General features: G+C 44.8%; 3 protein-coding genes across 7 annotated transcripts in view; 2 read left to right on the top strand and 1 right to left on the bottom strand.

Moving 5' to 3' along the window:
• The window catches only part of LOC310708616 (ankyrin repeat domain-containing protein 45-like), a 26,144-nt gene extending 15,060 nt beyond the window's left edge, over positions 1-11,084 (bottom strand). Inside the window, exons 1-3 of one of the 5 annotated variants that reach the window (XM_083507239.1) lie at positions 11,002-11,084; positions 7,791-8,109; positions 6,923-7,090 (exon numbers count right to left, since the gene is read on the bottom strand). In XM_083507239.1, the coding sequence (XP_083363365.1) occupies positions 6,923-7,090; positions 7,791-8,094 (472 nt within the window). In that variant the 5' untranslated portion in view covers positions 8,095-8,109; positions 11,002-11,084. Of the gene's footprint in view, positions 1-6,922; positions 7,091-7,790; positions 8,110-8,300; positions 8,324-8,469; positions 8,575-10,165; positions 10,188-11,001 lie in introns of those variants that run through there. The other 4 variants (XM_083507238.1, XM_083507236.1, XM_083507240.1 and 1 more) reach the window with 4 other exon arrangements.
• Positions 45-1,851, top strand: LOC310708625 (uncharacterized protein). Its single transcript, XM_083507257.1, has 2 exons — positions 45-481; positions 1,470-1,851. The coding sequence occupies exons 1-2, from the start codon at positions 146-148 to the stop codon at positions 1,734-1,736; spliced, it is 603 nt and encodes a 200-aa protein (XP_083363383.1). The 5' UTR covers positions 45-145; the 3' UTR covers positions 1,737-1,851.
• Positions 11,085-16,320: 5,236 nt separating the features above from the next.
• On the top strand, positions 16,321-18,108 carry LOC310709864 (uncharacterized protein). Its single transcript, XM_083509908.1, has 2 exons — positions 16,321-16,739; positions 17,727-18,108. Exons 1-2 carry the CDS (start codon positions 16,404-16,406, stop codon positions 17,991-17,993), a joined length of 603 nt encoding a protein of 200 aa, XP_083366034.1. The 5' UTR covers positions 16,321-16,403; the 3' UTR covers positions 17,994-18,108.
• The last annotated feature ends 269 nt before the right edge of the window (positions 18,109-18,377 follow it).

Here is an 18,377-nt window from a genome sequence, read left to right on the forward strand (position 1 = left end):
GAGCTTGGTCATGATGGAAGGATTTATTTGATTTATTTAAATCTTTTTTTAGACAATGAATACGAGCTTAAACAGTTATTTGCTACGATTCCTACACAGGGAACATCAATTAGCAGAAGACATTTCTTGCTGAAAATTTCACAGAATGTTTTCTCAAGGTCCTTGTCAGGTTTCTCTCCTTTGGACAGTCTTATTGTTTCAAGATGTTATTGGCTTTTGTGAACGACCAGCTTGGACAAGAGTTGCTTGGGAAATGACTCTACAGGATCTGGAACTACTGGCGACTAAACAGCAATCTAACTGTTTTCGTGATTCAATGTGTCAAGTATGCCATTGTTTTACTGGCTTAGGACTATCCAAAGAGTCTCTAGAAGTTGTGTATGCTGGTTGTAAAGTAGCATTCCTCATAGTGAGTGGTTTAGCTGTCCACTACTTGTTTACCAAACTGAAACTGAAATTGACACTGGCGAAACCCACAATGGTAAGATATTCTCAATTAGCACATTGTCTGGCTTTAATTTCTGACCTTTAACTCAGATTCCAATTTAATAGAAAAATATATGTAAAAAAACAAACCATGAGTCTTAATGCTGATCCCAGTCAGAAGTACTTTCTAAGTAACATGTGTCAGGACAAGGTGAGCACAGCCACACTATAAATCTACTGGTTTTATTTAACATCAGTTTCCTCTACAGAACCCTGGAAGTTGTAGTATGAGCTGACAATTCTGTGAGAGATCCTTAGCACTCTCAGAACTGTGATTTCACTAATTCTTTGCAAGGACAAAACCATGTATAGTCTGGTGTGTAGATATGCCCAATGTGTACTTTGTACACAAAAAAACTAAATTTTGAACAACTGAACCACCTGGGACTCTAACTACAGTGAACTGGCTAAATATGTGCCTAATTTATACTTTTACCTACTTATACCTACTTATATGTTAAAGAATCAAGTGATCTCGCTATCTAATAAGCTCAGCTTTCACAGAACAGCAGATAGAAGATCAATGAGCATATAGTGGTACCTCGGGTTACATACGCTTCGGGTTACATACGCTTCAGGTTACAGACTCCGCTAACCCAGAAATATTACTTCAGGTTAAGAACTTTGCTTCAGGCTAAGAACAGAAATCATGCTCCGGCGCTGTAGCGGCAGTGGGAGGCCCCATTAGCTAAAGTGGTGCTTCAGGTTAAGAACAGTTTCAGGTTAAGAGCGGACCTCCGGAACGAATTAAGTACGTAACCAGAGGTACCACTGTACTACCATAAAGCCAAAGGGATGTTGTTTTTTATGCCACAGGGTCAAATCCAGGACAGCAGTCTAAGACCAGGAGCACAGGGATTTCAGACATCAAATTCCTCTTAAAAGGCATAATAGCAGGGTCAGTGAAAGAGATGGCAACACTATTTAACTTGTAAATGGCTTTCGATGCAAAGTATTACTCCCTGTTTTTCCATTTTCCTCAGCCCTGTAGGACAATTGTCCAAGCACCTGCATTTCCAGTTGCTACCAAAGTGAATGATGAATACACCCACAACATGGACAAAATGCTCTACAGGCTGGTGGCGAACACTTCCAAGATGATGAAATACATGAAGCATGTTGCTCACCGTTACAAGAAAGAAGTCAAATACCGCAAATTAAGCAGAAAGAGCAAAGCAGATGAATTTGATGAAGACGAACAGTTCTTTCCAATTTGTCCCCACAACCACAGCTCCAGTGGAGACACATAATGCATGAAACCTAAACCCCAGGTTCTTCCCTGCTATGTTCAGCTCTTCCTTTCACAATCTTTCCAATCATACTCTTAAGTCAACAGCGTAGCACAATAAATGGCAAAAATCTCAACATGCTTGATCAACCTTTTTGAGAAGAATTTAATGAAGAATCTTGTGGATGATTGAGGTGAAAGAGGCCCAAATGAAAGGCTATTAAACTTTTATTTTAAAAAAGATCTAGCCAAAAATTAAAGCCTGTATCTGATATGCTGTGATTCTTCCATATGACCCTGCTGTATTAAGCTACTTCAATTTTGCACAGTTAGGATAAACAATGCTACATTTGTCTGTCAGAAGATTCCTTTTTCACTGGTAACAAAAATACTATGTTAGCAATTAAATACCAGCCCACCTCAATATATTTCATAGCTAGCCTTACCACTAAGGTAGCATTTCTATGGCAGCAGCAAACAAAAAGGATTTCCCTTCCATTGCTATCCTGATATAGCCTATGCTCTGGAATGATGGGCAAAAAGGGTCATAATGCATGAAACCTAAAAAGCAGGCAAACAGGCAGGTGACTCCAAGGAAAGTGGAGGGTGGACAAGAGATGCAATGGCAGAGGCTCAAGTTTACGTGAGCTTGAACTCACCTGACAGAACAGTGTAAGACATCAGGGCATGAAAAGATCCCTCAGCAACCAAGCAAAACCTGGTCTGATATATTTGGTTTCCTCTTCAACGTCCCTCCCTTTCCTTGGAACAGCTGTGCCTGCCACCCATTGCATGGTCAGTCAGCAATAACCCTTTTTGCAGCCCTTGTTGAGGAACATCTCTTCCCTTTAGTCACTGAGGCTGCCATGCACACTCCCTACAGAAATGATATAGAAGAGTACTCATCGTCGCAGTGTGTGTGTATGCCATCCCAATCCACACAAACTCTTCCTGGGAAGCCAACGCAACGCAGAACACAAACCAAACCAAATACAGTAAATGCAATCAAATGTATCCCACAAACACCATGTAGAACATCATCCTGACTCAGCTAAGAACTAAACATGGAATCCTCACCAGTGAATGCGCCTTGCTGTGTTCCCCTCACTGTTAAATGTGTGGACCACAGCTGGTTTTCAACTCAATTTAACTATTTAGATTTGAGGTATCCCCTGTTCAGTCATGTCTTCAGGTGGGCAAGATACTATAATTAACAAGGTAGCTTCATGACCTCATCACAATGGAGCAAGTTCTTGACCTTGACCTTTCTCCCGTTCTCAGAGGCATACCTAGGCTCCCTTGTGCCCTTTGCAAAGAGCTGTATCGGTGCCTGCAAAGCTGGGAGAAACTGTGGAAGCCAACAAACAAATTGACTATGGGGTGAGCGAGACAGAGCTCCTGGCCTAGGAAGTGTCACACTGAATTCAAAAGAGACTTCTGAGCAGGCATATACACGGTTGCACTATTAGGGGCACCAAATATTGGCATTGCAAAGGGCACTGCTTTAAGCCAAAGCCAGCCACTGCACATGGGGGTTGGAGGGGGGAGAGGTTCCATTTTCCCAGGTGTTGCAAGCAGTGCCAGAGAGCCCTGTCACACACCAAGGGGCTTCTGGCGGTTCCCTCACTGCGAGAAGTGATCCGGCCAGAGGAGCTTCTCAGTAGTGGTGCCTGCCCTGTGGAACGTCCTCCCATCAGAAGTCAAGGAGATGAGTAACACTATAACCTTTAGAAAACACCTAAAGGCAGCCCTGTATAGGGAAGCTTTTTAAGGTTTAATGTTTTATTATGTTTTTATATATGTTGGAAACAGCCCAGAATGGCTGGGGCACAAATAATAAAGTATTATTATTGGTCTGTCCATCTCTACTAGGGGCAAAGAGCAACCCAGCTTTCCCACCTCCCCTCACGGCTCCATCACCCTTTCACTTCAGCAGGGCAAGTTCCTCAGATTTCCTTCTTTCGCCTCTTCCTCCTCCCCTCATGCCCCAACTGTAATGTGTTGGGGACCACTATTACTGCAAAGACGGCCATGCTGAAGACAAATGCCTGCTCCTCCTGCTGCCTGAGGCAGGGAGCTGGTGAGAGCGATGATCCATAGGGAAGCCTTGGCTATGGCTCCAGCCAAGTTGGGCACAGCTAAAGCTGGGAGGAGAAAAGGTGGATTCACAGGCCCTTCCTGCCTGTGCGCACACTCACCTGTGGCACGATTTTCACTCCCCACTGGGATTGCCGCCTTGGTGGGTGCCACTTCACCAATGTCTAGGTATGCCCATTCTACAATGGCTAGCCACCGTTGGACCAGACAGGCCTTTGGTCTGAATCACTAGGACTCACACCTATGTTCCATTGTAAACTATACACTGGCCTGTATAGTACTCTGAATGTCCAGCCAGGAGAACATGATCCTTGGGTTTGCAAAAACATTCAGGCACCCACCCCGCTGTCTGATTCCAAATAAAGAAAGTTTTTTTTAAGGAACTAGGTTGGTATTACAGATAGTTTTAAGCAAAGTAAATTGTTTTAGCATTCGAGTCAAACATTGGCAGGAACTGAGTAGGAGGAAGGGTAGGGGGATATTTGTTTTGCATTAAAATGTAAAATCTATATTCAAAATCAATAATATTTTTAAAAAGTGTTATGTGACTATTCACATTTTAAAATACACATACAGTCATACCTTGGTTCTCAAACAGAATGTGTTCCAGGAGTCCGTTCGACTTCCGGAACTGTTCGAAAACCATAATAAATATTGATGTTTATCTTTCTTCACCCTTGTTTCTTCTTCTTCTTCTCCTTCATTCATTAATTAAATTTGTATACTGCCCTATACCTGTAGGTCTCATGCAGATCTTGCCTGGTGGGGTAGGAGGTGCCATTTTGGACCCAAGACATTTTGGCATCTGAGGTGGACCCATCAAGTGCAGCTCAGGTGGCTAGTTTTCATACCTATATCAGAGATAGCCATCTGACCTGTACTATGCAAATATACTCATAGAATTACAGGGAAGGGGAAGAGGAGGAGCCCCCTCCCTTCTAATGAACCCCAGTACAGAATAACATAAAAATAAGAAATTAAATGCATTGAAAAAGCTCAGACTGTTGCACTACTAATAGGCACACCACTCGTGTCCAGTGATGTGCAGTCATTGGACTAGGGAGACTAGGCTAATCCCCTAAATGTTTCCCTAGTGCCTGCTTCCCAAAGCCCGGGAAGCTTCTGCCTGGCTTAGGAAGAGAGGTGCAATGCTCCTACGGGTCCAAGAGCCCTCCTGCCACCTTCCCAAAGTCTGCCTAGCTTTAGGAAGGAGGCAGCAGAGCGCCACATCCTGTCAGAGGCCTGGGGCCTCCTTCCCAAAGCCTAGGAAGCTTCTGCCCAGCTTAGGGAAGGAGGCACAATGCTCACGGGCATGACACCAGCCCCCAACTGCCCTGCCAAGCTGGTGCCTCTGGCCCTAACTGTTCCCCACAAAAAATTCATCACACACCACTGCTAGTGTCCATTACAGCACTGCTGCAGGACACTTCCCCCTCTGCAACCAGGCGTGGTGGAAGCCAATGGGAGGATGGCAACAGCAAGACATTGCCACCCAAGTGCCTTCGAAACAATACAAATGCCACAGTACTCTCGGAAAGACACAGAAACACTCAGGCACCCACACTTTTAACCAACAAAGGCCTGTCCAGGCTGCCAACATTTTGGCATAGGACTGTGTCTTGGAAATGGGTGCTTGTTACAACAACATCAGATATATGGTGCAACGTGCTTAAATGCTGCTGCACCATAAAACCTCTCCCATGCATACCAGCACCAGACTAGCTATGCCCTGATAAAGACCATGGAGCTTTTTATACACAGCTTTCTTGCTTTTAGGATACCTAGCATCCTACAGAAAAAATCAGTTTAGTGTCTCATCTTCTGACTTTTCTTTTTCTATGAAAATCAGCAATTAAAGTGTTTTACAGCATACAGTTAAGCATTATCACATACTAATATCTGCAGATGAAGCTGCTATTAAAGGCATAGGAACAGAGGTCAGTTAAAAAGTTGGACACAGTAACTTGCACTGTGTTGTCACTCGTTTTCAGAAGCGCCTGCTGATCATGGTACATTCAAGGCTGGTCACGAGGCCATGATAATCCCTCAGTTCAAGTGCATTTGACTTGCATGATTTCAACCAAACATGGCTTGAAGGTGGGATGGTTGAAATTGTACAAGTCAAGGCAGGGAGCTTAAAAGCTCTTTTCATGCTGGGTCCAATCAGGGCTGCCCAACACATAAAGAGCTTTTAAGTTCTTCACCTTGCTTGCTGGGCAAGGCCTGTGCAGCATGCTGGCTCTGGAAGGTTCTGGGATACTCCTGCAAGATTTTGTGGGACAATCTGAGTTCCTGTAAGATCTTGCACAAGCACCACTAGCCTTCTAAAGTTGCTTGCTGGGAAAGGCCTGAGGCAGTTTTAAGGTAGTGTGACTGGTTTGGTTGCACTGGTCACCGCAATGCAGGGGCCGCCATAACAATGCTGTCCACCACTGGCAAGGTGCACTCAGCTGACTGGCTCTGGTGATACTGGGGGTGCTCTTTCTCTCCCCTTCACTCACTAGCTGCGGAGCAGTTCCAAGGATTTGATTATACACAATTTTTGCTTATATGTGCAATTTTTGGAACCAAACCCCTACGTACGATGAGGGATTACTGTAAACCACTATGAGACTGTGTGCAAGAATGACACTGTTTTCTTTGGTTACAACTGACTGATATTTGACAGCAAATTTTATTTGTTTAAGTGTCTTTTATGCTATTCTTCAAATAATAGGTGATGAGCCTGTAATGAGAAGAAGCATAACAGAACGCACTGTTAGGAGCTGCCTTTCTAGGCTCACTGTGAATTTTTGCAGAACTGATCTCACTGAAGGAAGATCACTAGGTGGCAGTTGGGCACCAAACCAGACAGGGTAGTTGAAAAACAAGACTGAGAGCATTGTTGTATGGATGGGGATCTAAGGCTTGGAGACCAGGATGCCACCCAATCTTGGTGACCGAGATGAGAGGCAAAGCTACGTTTCTCTGACCAAAATCCAGCACTGAATCAGTCCAAAGGATCTTCATGCAGTTCAAATCATATTCATTTACACCTGTCTAGAATTATGGTCTTATCATGAGTAAGATCAGATCCACATCTCAAAGAAGCTTAGGTGTCACCGCTCTTACCTGCCCAATCCAAGAATGCAACACATTCTGTCTGCTCATATCGGCAGGCAATATCTCTAGCCTTTTCACCCCGGGAGGTGGTTGCATAAATGTCAGCTTCCAGTTCTATAAGAGTTTTCAAAGTCTCTAGTTGGCCCCAGGCTGCAGCACAGTGAAGGAGTGTATAACCTGAGAGAGTGAGCCAAATTAGAATGTGTAGTTGTATATAGAATACCCGTTTATAACATTCTCTCTCTCTCTCTTCATTCACAAAACAACCAAACATAACCAGCTACTTGGAAACCTATATTTTAACCAGAATGTACCTTTAGCATCTCAATCTTAAGATTCAAACCATTCATTTATTATTATTTTTAAAAGCAGGTTATCAGCATTCATTTACAAACAGACAAGCAACTAGTGTCTACTTAAGGTTCTGGTACAAAAGGGATCTTGTGCTCAAGATACAATGATCCTTTTTTAAATTGTAGATCACACTACAAGATCCTTTTTTAAATTGTAGTCTGTTCTTAGTGATCTCTTAAAAAATGTTTCCCATTGTCCTGTCAATATTATAGATTTTAAAAGAATACCCAACTTTTGCCTGCTAAACAGATGGTGCAAATTTTGTAAATAATAAATATAGGTACATCTGTCCAATGTATTCCAGGTGAAAACTGTTATGTTCTGATAATGCTTTATAGGGCATTTTATGGAAAAACAGACTTGTTATGAACTGCTTGCATGGTGTTCTGCAGAGAGGAAGGATCGCCCTCAGACAACCAGGTAAAGAGGGCTTTTTTCCCAACTACAGAGAAAAAAGTATGAGCAGGCAAACTAGTAAAAAAATTGTGGAGTACATTTTTTGCATAACTGGTCAGTTATGTACCTCGGGCCGTCTTATCCTTCAGATCAACCCCGTATCTTGCCAGTGTCCGGATAACGTCGCTCTGCCCAGCCATACAGGTTGCATACAGCAGGCCTCTGCCCACAATATCCTTTTCCATTAAAAGCTGGTTGGCTTTTTCATGATCAGGATCTTCCAGGTCCTCAAAAATCTGTTGTACTCCCTCTGTGTCACCAGTTAGACAAGCTCTCAGGAGAGGATTGAAAGGCTTTGGTTCCTCTTGAGGCCCCAAGTTCTCGTGCTCACTTTTGTTTGCCGAGTCTACTATCTCCTCTGTTGATTCCATTTTCCTGGAATAAGCCTGAAAAGGAACAAAATGGAACCTAATTTTTGTTTGCAGGAAATTCATACTATTTGGTCAAGGACAAATCAAAAGGTTGTTAGGTCTCTAAGTATCCTTTCTTTTTGACTAGGGGATGTTGGAAGAAAGATAATAAGAAAGAAATCCATCCTAACAGCTATCAGCTCACCCACCCAGGATCACATTTTTACTTTTCCTCATTCTAGTCACACATTTTCCATCCAGATTTGTGGCTGAAAACTAATATGCTTCCCATCTTTCATGTCCACTACTAGGTTTTCCTGTGACTCCTGGGAGTAAGAAAGAATGCAGGAAAACTACTTCTGAAAAACCTTGTATCACCAGAATTACTACACTCACAGTGTGAATCTGTGCATGTTCATCCAGAAGAAAGTCCCACTGAGTTCAGTTAGTGCACATAGGATTACAAAGTTCCAACATAACTTTCTCAAAATGTGACCCACGAATATTTGATTACACTACTGCAGTGTTTCCCAACCGGTGTTCCGCGGCACACTAGTGTGCCGCGAGACGTTGCCTGGTGTGCCGTGGGAGGGAGGCGGGCGAGTCGGGCGGCGAGAGGCGGGGCGGTGGCGGCGAGGAGAGGCCGCCCAGCGCGGGGCTCTCGCTGTCTGCCTGCCTGGCTGCCTGCGTGGCGCTGACGTCACCGGGCTGTAACGTGCCCCACATAGGCACACGCGGGGCGGCGAGCGAGCTCCCTCCCACATCCCATCGCCGCTCGCTTCGGCCAGCCTACTGGGCTGTCGCAGGCGGAAGGCCTGCGCATGCGTGAGGTTTTCGCGCCTTCGGGATTCCCTTCACGCCTTCCTCCTCCCGGGTCCTTGAGAGCGCGGGAAGCGGCAGCGTGAGACCGGTGTTGAGCCTGGTAGGTATTGCGCTTGCCAAGGCAGTCATTTGGGAAATGAAAACTTGCAAAGCAAGCAACCAGTTCAATCTGAAGTACGTGTATGCTTAATATCCTGTATCTGAAACCTGTTCTGCCCCCTCCCCCACACTTGGTGCCATTTTCATCTACACATGCAGCAGAGTAAGTTGACCCAGAATAGTACCAATTCAGATGGCAGATGGGAGAATGACAGTGCTGAATGCTTTCCCATGTAGAACAGTCCCTGCAAATAAAAACCTAGCATATTTGGAAGAGGGATGCTAGCCTAACCATTACCTTCTATGCTGTTACTATTTTTTTATTTTATTTTTTACATAAGTAAAAAGTGACCTTTCCCCATCTGGCATGGTGGTGTGCCTCGAGATTTTTTTCATGAAACAAGTGTGCCTTTGCCCAAAAAAGGTTGGGAAACACTGCACTACTGGCATAACAACATGTGTTTGAAGAAGTCAGATAAAAAGGGAAGATATCAAAATATTATCTCCTGTTGCTCATAAACAATTGGGTGGAACTTACCCAATATGAACATCTAATGTTCTCTGTATTCCACAAAATCTGTAAAAAGTTTCAAAATATAATCCTTTTGCCCAAGTAATTTATCTCCTTTCTAGTTTGGTTCAAAGATACTGTTAGATGTCACCCCTCTCTCCCTGAGCTGTGCAAGATTCCAGGGGATGCATGTGCGCTATACCCAGGGAGTTTTTCCTTTTTGGGGTTTTCCCAAAGAAATGAAGTACAGTACATGCATTTGTCAATCTCATTCAAGATGTACCAAATCTATTTGGTTGTTGTTGTTTTTTTGGTATTTGTACCCCTCTTGTACAGCCTTCTCCCAAACTTGGCACCTTCCAGATGTTGGACCAAAACCCTGATCAGCCTCAGCCAGTGTGACTTGGAATCACCTGGAATGATGGGATTTGGGGTACAAAACATTTGGGAGCACCATGCTGTTAAAGGCTACTCCTGTGTTCTGCTAAGCAGTGGCGTAGCGTGGGTTGTCAGCACCCGGGGCAAGGCAAGTAATTTGCGACCCCTAACCCGTGGATTTGCGCCCCCTAACCCTAACCCCCAGATGTTGCGCCTGGTGCGGCCGGCCCCCCCTGCACCCCCCACGCTACGCCACTGCTGCTAAGACTGCCAAGTGCCAACCTCTCCATGAAGCCTTTGACATGTTCCCCACTGTGAGGAAGTCTAACTGAAATGAAGTCTTCTCCCATTTTATCCATGCCTTGTGCCCATATCTTGACAATGAATCCCTTTTGAGGCAGAGGCCTGTCCCTTTCTTTGTTCTTTGTAAATGTGCCAGTGGGTATGTGGCTGGTGCTAAATAAATAAATAAAAATAAAATAAAATATAACCACCAAATAATTTTCTGGACACTCAGATTATCCTGCCTGCCTGATAGCAAAACTACAGGGTTCGTATTCAAGCAACTTTTTTTTTATTTCATAAAATTTATACCCCGCTTGATTCTGAAAAATATAAAGAGATAAAACAATAATTTTGAGGGAAAATTCACAACCATACTTTTGAGTACTGTATTTTAACTTTTGTATGTTTTACGAGATTAAAATCACCCCAACTTTCTAAGCATGTGGGTAGGCAGGCCTGAACAAGAATGTTTTTAGCATTCTTTTACTCAGAATAGAGCCATTAACAATTAACGACATAGGTCTACTCTGAGTAAAAGTTAGTTGACTAAAACCCCATGGTTTTTTCCACGCACTCTTCCCCCCCCCCAGCTCATCCCTCCCCCTCCTCGCCCCGCTTTTTCTGACCTCTTCCTTCGCGCCGCAGCGCAGGAGCGGATGCCGTCGCCATGGCAACGGCGCGGGAACTCCCTGAGGCCGGAACTTCCGCGCGGCAGCTCGCCGTTCCCGAACGGACACCTAACAGGACCGGGCGGCTTCCGGCCGGCGGTGCACCCGGGTTTGGGGCGGGGGGGCTCGGGGGCGGGGTGTGTGCGCTGCGTGCGCGGCTCCTACCGGCAGTTTCCGGGACCAGCAGGAGCTGCGGGAGCCGCTGCGGTGCCGAAAGAAGCCGGGAAGGACCCTTCGAAAGGCCGCCCGCCCCCCGCCTCCGCTCCCCGCCTCCGCTGCGAGGTCGGTTCCCGAGTCAGCCGGGGCGGAGGAGGGGGAGCCGGGGGGGGCGTTTGCGAGGAGGGGGAGCGCGTACAAGAGCCCCTCAGGCCAAAGGTCCGCCGGTCCCGGGGCCTGCTCCCTTCCAGCCGGGTGCTTCCCCCGTCCACCCGTCTGCCGGGCACGGAGGCAGCAGCTCTCTCCGCCTCGCTCCCGGCCCCTGGCATGCAGCGGGGTATACTGCCTCCGAACGTGGAGGCTCCATTTAGCTGTCGCCGTTGATGGACCCCCATGGATCTTGTTTGTTTAGTCATCCCGCAGACCCGCTCCTGGGCCAGAGGGGGGAAGGTGAATGGACCCTAGAATATGTCAGGTGGTTTGAGGTGGAGAAAATGGAGTTTGGGTGACCAAGCTGGAAGGTGGACTTGCAGCGGCTGAGGGCGGGGGGGATACAGTGCGGCTGCATCGGACCAAGGAGGCGCTGAGTACCGTGGGATTTATTTAGTTACTTTATTTTTTGGCCTTCGAGGATGCATCAATTTGGATCCTGGGCTTTTAGAAGATTTGCCTTCTCTGACAGCTTCCCAAACTTCTGCAGTGATTGGCTGCATAATCCTTTACATGCCTACGCAGAACTAAGTTCCATTAAATCAAACGGGTCTTGCTTCCAGAAATCAGTGGATAGGGTTGCTACTTTAGATGGCCTGCACACGTCAATCTCTTTGGGAATCTGAGATTCACTCTGTTGGTGCCCAGTTTCAGCATCCCATGGAGGTTATCTGATACATTTTTGGGTAGGAAAGTGGAATTTACAGCCTGCAGGCCAATCTTGGCCCACCAGGGGGCCCAGTGAGGTCATTTCCCCCAGACCATGCCCACCCACTATCAGCTGACATCACTGCTGATGGAAGGAGGGAACAGAGGTTAATTCTGCACTGGTGGCATACCCTGTTCCCAGTAGGGAACAGGACCACACAACCTAGGCAGCAAGATTTAGTCCCTGCTTTTCAGCCTTTTTAAACCAATGGTATTGATTATTTAAAGGCAGAGCATTGAGAGACTTACATACCTGTGGAAGGGATTTTAACAGGTGGGTGGGACAGCCTACCTGTTAGTCATGTGATACCCTAATCACATGTGACCCCAACCACCTGTCAAGTTTGTCCTAATGAGGATCTGTCCCTAGCCCAATTTTTGGGAAACCTTGATTTTTCCAGGGCTGAAAAAGTGCTAGAATTCTATTCTGCAGGTGCTGTTTTGGTATAGAATAGGTAAAGCATTTCAAATTCTTAGGTGTTGTAATCTAACTTTTAGGAACCTTTGTGGTCACTCATCAATTTCTTTTTTTGTCCAGTCCTGTTGATCTCAATGGATAAAATGAATAGAAGGCAGGGATTCTTGATTATTCAGGGTTTGTGAATTACCTCAACTTCATAGCAAGGTGAGTGACTGTAAACATGGTTCGTTCACCATTCTCTGTTTTCTTTTAATATGAGTTATGATAGCTGAAATGCTTTTTAATGTTTTAAAAAGCATAATTGGACGTGGTACTTTTACTTTGGATATGGTAATGGATAAGTATAAAGTTCTGTTTCAGGTAGACTCTGCCCTGATGTTCTGACTACTAGATAAGGAGAGTACTGTATATAATTTTTTTTAATCCTTTTTCTAATAACTGTTTCATTGTACTTTTATATTGGCAATAGTATTGCATATAACAGCCAAATTCTTGTAAAATAGACCCATTGGGGATACGTATTAGGAAAGGGGCTTTCCTGAACTGCCTGTGTCTTCCGTGGGACTGCAAGTGTGGTGGCCTTGTGTTTGGAGTATCAGACTGACTCCTAGGAGAGCAGGGTTCAAATACCCATTGCGTCATGGAGTTTTCTGGGTGACCTTAGTCCAGGGGTGGCCTATCTGGTTTGCCGCCTGAGGCAAAATGGGAAGGTGCCACCCTGCACGTGTGTCACCCGCGCCCCCTTGCTGCCCCTGCCAAACCCTTGCTCACCAGGGGTGCACAGTTGTGATTGCAGTGAGGTCTTGCAAGAGGGTGCAGAGGCCTCCAGAGACTCTTGTGTAATCTCTCCAGAACAGGCTACATTCAAGCCTTTTCAAATCTAGAGGTTTCCACATACTTATCTCTCCATCCAGGCAGGTAAGATGCAATATCACAGTTCAATGCACTCAAGGGGCAAGTGGTGGATTAGGCCTATTGGTGGAGGTGATAATGCCCTTTACCTGCCTAGAGCCAGTGTGGTGTAGTGGTTAAGAGCGGTAGTCTCCTAATCTAGGAAACTGGGTTCGCTTCCCTGCTCCTCCACATGCAGCTGCTGGGTGACCTTGGGCCGGTCACACTTCTTTGAAGTCTCTCAGCCCCACTCACCTCACAGAGTGTTTGTTGTGGGGGAGGAAGGGAAAGGAGAATGTGAGCCGCTTTGAGACTCCTGAAGGGGAGTGAAAGGCGGGATATCAAATCCAAACTCCTCTTCTTCTTCTTCTGTTGGCAAGGGAGGGGGTGTGGTCTGGAGAGCGTTCCAAGAGCCAGACAGACAGACCTGGAGGATGGCGTTAGACCCGTGGCCCTGAGGTTGCCCACCCTGACTAGGTCTTCAGTTCAATCTGAAATGGGAACTGAATGCCCTTTTGTGAGTTGTGATGTTATTGTATCTCTCCTATACAGTATAAATACATACTTTGTAACCTCTGGCTTCCTATGGAAATGAACTTGCAAGACAAGGCACACCAAAGAGAAGCTAGGCAAAGGAGGCCTTAGATTATGAGTCCTGGACACCCTTCAACTCTCTTCCTATAAGTACCCCCAGGATGTACAGAGCACTGAAACACACACAGCGTGGCCACTTTCAGATGATCATAATTCGCTCAATAAGCCATCATGTGAATGAGTCTTGGCCCCCGCATGCAAGTCCCCCAGTATGCTTCACTCCTCTGTCCATGTGCTCCGGCGAACAAACCAGGAAATCCTCTGTTAATGATAATTTCCTGTTATGTCTGAACTGGGAAACTTTGGTTAATTGCTTTGGACCAAACCAAGATATGAAGCCATCCTTTGAATTCAGCTTCATATTCCAACTTCCTCAGAAGCCATTAACTCTCACTTGTGATGAGCAAAGTACTGTCGCTACATGGGGGGCACAAGGGTCATTTGTGTCTTGGTTTAAAGCTGAATTCAGCCAGGGTCTCTCTACCATTCACCATGGAGTCTTAGTTTATATTTGCATAATCTTGAATTTTTAAAGACATTGATAAGAGTAGAATTTAAATAAAGTCAATTTTCTGTAATGTTGATTACTAAAACAATCTCATTTTGCTTCAAAACCCAGTACACTAATTATTTAACACTTAACAAAACTGAGATAAGTCTTTAACCGTACAGAAAAAATGAACAACTTTTAATAAATTTTCATTCTAGGCCATGCTTTTTTTGTTATCTATGAGATGCCTTGTCTAATATTATTTTAAAATGCTTCTATGTTACTGCATTGACTGACTTCCAATATGTTGTGTAACAAAAATCAGCTTGTACAACGGGACTTCTAGTTTCTCCTCTTCCCCCTACAGCCCCTCAAATGCCCCCATAATTTGCTCTAGAGCAGGGATGGTGAAGCTGAGTGCCCAAACTGCAGCCCAAAACCCACTTATTTATCGCAAAGTGCCAACATGGCAATTTAACCTGAAAACTGAGATTTTAGTTTAGAAAAAACAACTCATACATTAACATCTTTTGTCTTAAATGAAAAACACAATAGCAGAGCTTTCAATGATACAAACAACTTTTTTTTTTGAAAGGTAAAGGTTTGCATTTCGCATGCTTTTGAACAATTAATGTGATTTTTGCTGTTGTACGCATGCTGATAATTTGTCTAACCTTGCTGAACTCAAGGCAGCTTACTTCCGACTAGGAACAACAGACTGGCGGGAGGCCCTGGCGCATCAAAAGTCAGCACCGGCTCAGCCGCTTGCCAGGGTTACCACAGCTCTAAATGCGCCCGAGAGCAGAGCAGGAAGGCGGGTTGGGCGCAACCGAGCTTGATGGTGGGGAGGCGGAGCCAGCTCAGAGGCGGCCGTCAGGTTTGGTTGCAATGGCAGATGGGCTTGATCGGTGACTTGAGTAGCGGTGGTGCAGGCTTTGGATGGAGTGGCAGTTTCCTGGCACAAGCCCTCCCGCCCCCGTGCAGCCGCGAGGGTGAAAATGGTGCCCTAGCAGTGCTGGGACCATACTGGAAGCGGCCAGAAGTCTCCTGTAGTGCTGGAGTGCCAGTTTCAGCTCCTAGCTATGGCCCTGCTTGGGGGGACGACACGCGTGCCCACAGAGAGGGCTCTGAGTGCCCCCTCTGGCAGGCGTGCCAGAGGTTCGCCACCACTGCTCTAGAGTGTTCCCCAGCCCTGTGGAACAGATTTTCAGGGTGTGCAGAGATTGCCAAGGTGAAGGGAGGAAAGGAAGGAGAAGCTACCTTGCTATGTTGGATCTCATTCAGGAGTAATAAGACTCATCCAAATGACTATGTAGTATCTCTTCACCTTGCAATTGCATACATCCTCCAGAATTCATAAGCCAATTGTACTATTATATTATGTAAAGGTAAAAGGTAAAGGACCCCTGGACGGTTAAGTCCAGTCAAAGGTGATTATGGGATGTGGCGCTCATCTTGCTTTTCAGGCCAAGGGAGCTGCTGTTTGTCCACAGACACCTTTCCGGGTCATGTGGTGCAACAGAACACCATGATGAGTGCCAGAGCGCATGGAAACGCCATTTCCCTTCCTGCCACAGCAATACCTATTTATCTACTTTCGTACTTCTAGGTTGGCAGAAGCTGGGACAGAGCAATGGGAGGTCACCCCATCGCACACATTCAAACTGCCAACCTTCCAATCAGCAAGCCCAAGAGGCTCAGACCACAGCGCTACCCATGTCCCTCTGAATTATCTGACAAATGTAAAGTAAGCTTTTGAAAATTCCCAGTTTTATAAACTCTCCATACTTTGCACTGAGAAAAGTGCTACTGAGAAAAATCTTGCAATCATAATGACATCATAGAAGCTTTCATATATAAAGATCAGGATCCCCCTTTATGACATCACAGAACCCTTCCCCAGCTGATGGGTTGATTATATTCCCTGCATTCAAATCTCTCCAGTGCTCAGGCTGAGAGCTTGGTCATGATGGAAGGATTTATTTGATTTATTTAAATCTTTTTTTAGACAATGAATATGAACTTAGTTATTTGCTACGATTCCTACACAGGGAACATCAATTAGCAGAAGACATTTCTTGCTGAAAATTTCACAGAATGTTTTCTCAAGGTCCTTGTCAGGTTTCTCTCCTTTGGACAGTCTTATTGTTTCAAGATGTTATTGGCTTTTGTGAACGACCAGCTTGGACAAGAGTTGCTTGGGAAATGACTCTACAGGATCTGGAACTACTGGCGACTAAACAGCAATCTAACTGTTTTCGTGATTCAATGTGTCAAGTATGCCATTGTTTTACTGGCTTAGGACTATCCAAAGAGTCTCTAGAAGTTGTGTATGCTGGTTGTAAAGTAGCATTCCTCATAGTGAGTGGTTTAGCTGTCCACTACCTGTTTACCAAACTGAAACTGAAATTGACACTGGCGAAACCCACAATGGTAAGATGTTCTCAATTAGCACATTGTCTGGCTTTAATTTCTGACCTTTAACTCAGATTCCAGTTTAATAGAAAAATATATGTAAAAAAACAAACCATGAGTCTTAATGCTGATCCCAGTCAGAAGTACTTCCTAAGTAACACGTGTCAGGACAAGGTGAGCACAGCCACACTATAAATCTACTGGTTTTATTTAACATCAATTTCCTCTACAGAACCCTGGAAGTTGTAATATGAGCTGACAATTCTGTGAGAGATCCCTAGCACTCTCAGAACTGTGATTTCACTAATTCTTTGCAAGGACAAAACCATGTATAGTCTGGTGTGTAGATATGCCCAATGTGTACTTTGTACACAAAAAACTAAATTTTGAACAACTGAACCACCTGGGACTCTAACTACAGTGAACTGGCTAAGTATGTGCCTAATTTATACTTTTACCTACTTATACCTACTTATATGTTAAAGAATCAAGTGATCTCGCTATCTAATAAGCTCAGCTTTCACAGAACAGCAGATAGAAGATCAATGAGCATATAGTGGTACCTCGGGTTACATACGCTTCAGGTTACATACGCTTCAGGTTACAGACTCCGCTAACCCAGAAATATTACTTCAGGTTAAGAACTTTGCTTCAGGCTAAGAACAGAAATCATGCTCCGGCGCTGTAGCGGCAGTGGGAGGCCCCATTAGCTAAAGTGGTGCTTCAGGTTAAGAACAGTTTCAGGTTAAGAGCGGACCTCCGGAACGAATTAAGTACGTAACCAGAGGTACCACTGTACTACCATAAAGCCAAAGGGATGTTGTTTTTTATGCCACAGGGTCAAATCCAGAACAGCAGTCTAAGACCAGGAGTACAGGGATTTCAGACATCAAATTCCTCTTAAAAGGCATAATAGCAGGGTCAGTGAAAGAGATGGCAACACTATTTAACTTGTAAATGGCTTTCGATGCAAAGTATTACTCCCTGTTTTTCCATTTTTCTCAGCCCTGTAGGACAATTGTCCAAGCACCTGCATTTCCAGTTGCTACCAAAGTGAATGATGAATACACCCACAACATGGACAAAATGCTCTACAGGCTGGTGGCCAACACCTCCAAGATGATGAAATACATGAAGCATGTTGCTCACCGTTACAAGAAAGAAGTCAAATACCGCAAATTAAGCAGAAAGAGCAAAGCAGATGAATTTGATGAAGACGAACAGTTCTTTCCAATTTGTCCCCACAACCACAGCTCCAGTGGAGACACATAATGCATGAAACCTAAAGCCCAGGTTCTTCCCTGCTATGTTCAGCTCTTCCTTTCACAATCTTTCCAATCATACACTTAAGTCAACAGGGTAACACAATAAATGGCGAAAATCTCAACATGCTTGATCAACCTTTTTGAGAAGAATTTAATGTAGAATCTTGTGGATGATTGAGGTGAAAGAGGCCCAAATGAAAGGCTATTAAACATTTATTTAAAAAAAAATCTACCCAAAAATTAAAGCCTGTATCTGATATGCTGTGATTCTTCCATATGACCCTGCTGTATTAAGCAACTTCAGTTTTGCACAATTAGGATAAACAATGCTACATTTGTCTGTCAGAAGATTCCTTTTTCACTGGTAACAAAAATACTATGTTAGCAATTA

Source organism: Podarcis liolepis, assembly GCF_965112155.1.
Source record: "Podarcis liolepis genome assembly, chromosome: 6".
In the NCBI taxonomy this organism is placed as follows: Eukaryota; Metazoa; Chordata; class Lepidosauria; order Squamata; family Lacertidae; genus Podarcis; species Podarcis liolepis.